This window comes from Lutra lutra, chromosome 10 (assembly GCF_902655055.1).
Source record: "Lutra lutra chromosome 10, mLutLut1.2, whole genome shotgun sequence".
Classification (NCBI taxonomy): domain Eukaryota; kingdom Metazoa; phylum Chordata; class Mammalia; order Carnivora; family Mustelidae; genus Lutra; species Lutra lutra.
In genome coordinates this window covers 19,346,630-19,348,419 of record NC_062287.1, presented here as the reverse complement: position 1 = coordinate 19,348,419, position 1,790 = coordinate 19,346,630, and the positions used below count along the sequence as shown (strand labels likewise).

Here is a 1,790-nt window from a genome sequence, read left to right as displayed (position 1 = left end):
TCTTCTTTGGGGAAACAAAGGAATCTCCCTAAACAAAATGCCCTACAGCAATGTAATAGACCTCTCTCATTTCCACCACAGCCTTTCAATAGAGGTTTATTGAGTGAATGAATGAATGAATGAATGGCCAAATCTCAACTCCACCAAAGTCCATATATCCATGACAAATCTTCACAGGAATTCCAGACATGTCTCAGTCAAAAATCTCACACTTTACCATTTCTGAATTTACCAACATTCAACCTTTTATACTTAAAATTTGTAACTTCTGAAAATGAGCTGAAGAATGACAAAGGAACTCCTTTTTACTTTCTGTGAAAAGACAGAGGACTGGTCCTCCTCCTCCTTATACTGTCTTTGTGAAATGATTTATAAATAATTAACTCAGTTTACCTTATTATTTGAATCATTTGCATTCCTATTTTGATTTTTTACTGTTCTCTCTGTAACTTCATACATTGTGTGCCCCTCCTGGGTTTGGCATCTATACCTAACCGAGTTTCCATTTATGAGAACATCCTTTTCTTCAAAATCGTACTCAGTGCAATTTTAACATCTTTGTTCCTCAGACTGTAGATAAAAGGATTCATCATTGGCCCCACAATGGTATAAAAAACTGTGGATACTTTGTCTTGATCCAGAGACCCAGCAGATGGCTTAAGATACATGAATGCTGATGACCCAAAGAAGAGAGAAACAGTAACGATGTGGGAGCTGCAGGTACTGAAGGCTTTGGACCGGCCCTCGGAAGAACGGATGTGGGAGATGCTGGAGAGGATCAAGGCATAAGAAACGGAGATGGTGAGGCTGGGCACTATTACATTGACGCCCACCACAATGAAAACCACTAGCTCGTTGATGTAGGTGCTTGTGCAGGAGAGCCGGAGGAGAGGAGGTATGTCACACATGTAATGATTGATGATGTTGTCACCGCAGAAAGTGAGTCTCAGCATGCACACAGTGTGGGCCACGGCACCCGCAATCCCCATCGCATATGTTCCTGCCATCAGCGTGAGGCAGACCCGATGGGACATGATGGCCTTGTAAAGCAGGGGCTTACAGATGGCCACATACCGGTCATAGGCCATGGACGTCAAAATACAGCACTCGTCAATAACAAAGAAGGAGAAGAAACAGAGCTGTGTCATACACTCTGTGTAAGAGATGATGTTCTCTGTTACAAAACCCATCAGCATTCTAGGGATTATGACAGACGAGTAGCAGAGATCAATGAAGGAAAGGTTGAAGAGGAAGTAGTACATGGGGGTGTGCAGGTGAGGGTTCAGACTGATCAGAATAATCAAGCCCATGTTCCCCACCACGGTGACCACATAGATTCCTAAGAAAATGAAGAAGAAAGGCAGCTGGAGTTCTGGCTGTTGTGTTAAACCCAACAGGATAAACTCTGTCACTGAAGAGTCATTTCCTGTGGCCATTCTTCCCTAAGGCATATCTGTGAGAACAAGACAAAAGATGACATTGCAATGAGTACCCAGCTCTCCCTGCCAATCCCCCCATACTGAGACTGAGACTCAGAATGAGAGAATGAACTCAAACCCACACTGCTGTGTGCCTTTGTTGTCTCCACTGTAAAGTCTGAGGGACCGTTCAAAGATGTGTATCAAACACGTTAACAGGTGAGTGCCGTCGGTGTGAGGCTGAGGAACCCTGTGACCAATCAGGGCTACATTGTCTGTGTTCCACTCCTGCTTTGACTGTCCACCAGCCCCACCTAATGGCCCATGGCTGCCTCCACAGGGAGGAGATGAGGGCATCTCAAATCTTCAGCT

The 1,790-nt window shown here is 44.5% G+C and overlaps 1 protein-coding gene across 1 annotated transcript; it reads right to left on the bottom strand.

Moving 5' to 3' along the window:
- Nucleotides 1–506: 506 nt before the first annotated feature.
- On the bottom strand, nt 507–1,451 carry LOC125079029 (olfactory receptor 8B3-like). The gene is given in 1 exon segment (XM_047692364.1): nt 507–1,451. A coding segment is annotated over 1 exon segment (945 nt).
- Nucleotides 1,452–1,790: the final 339 nt, after the last annotated feature.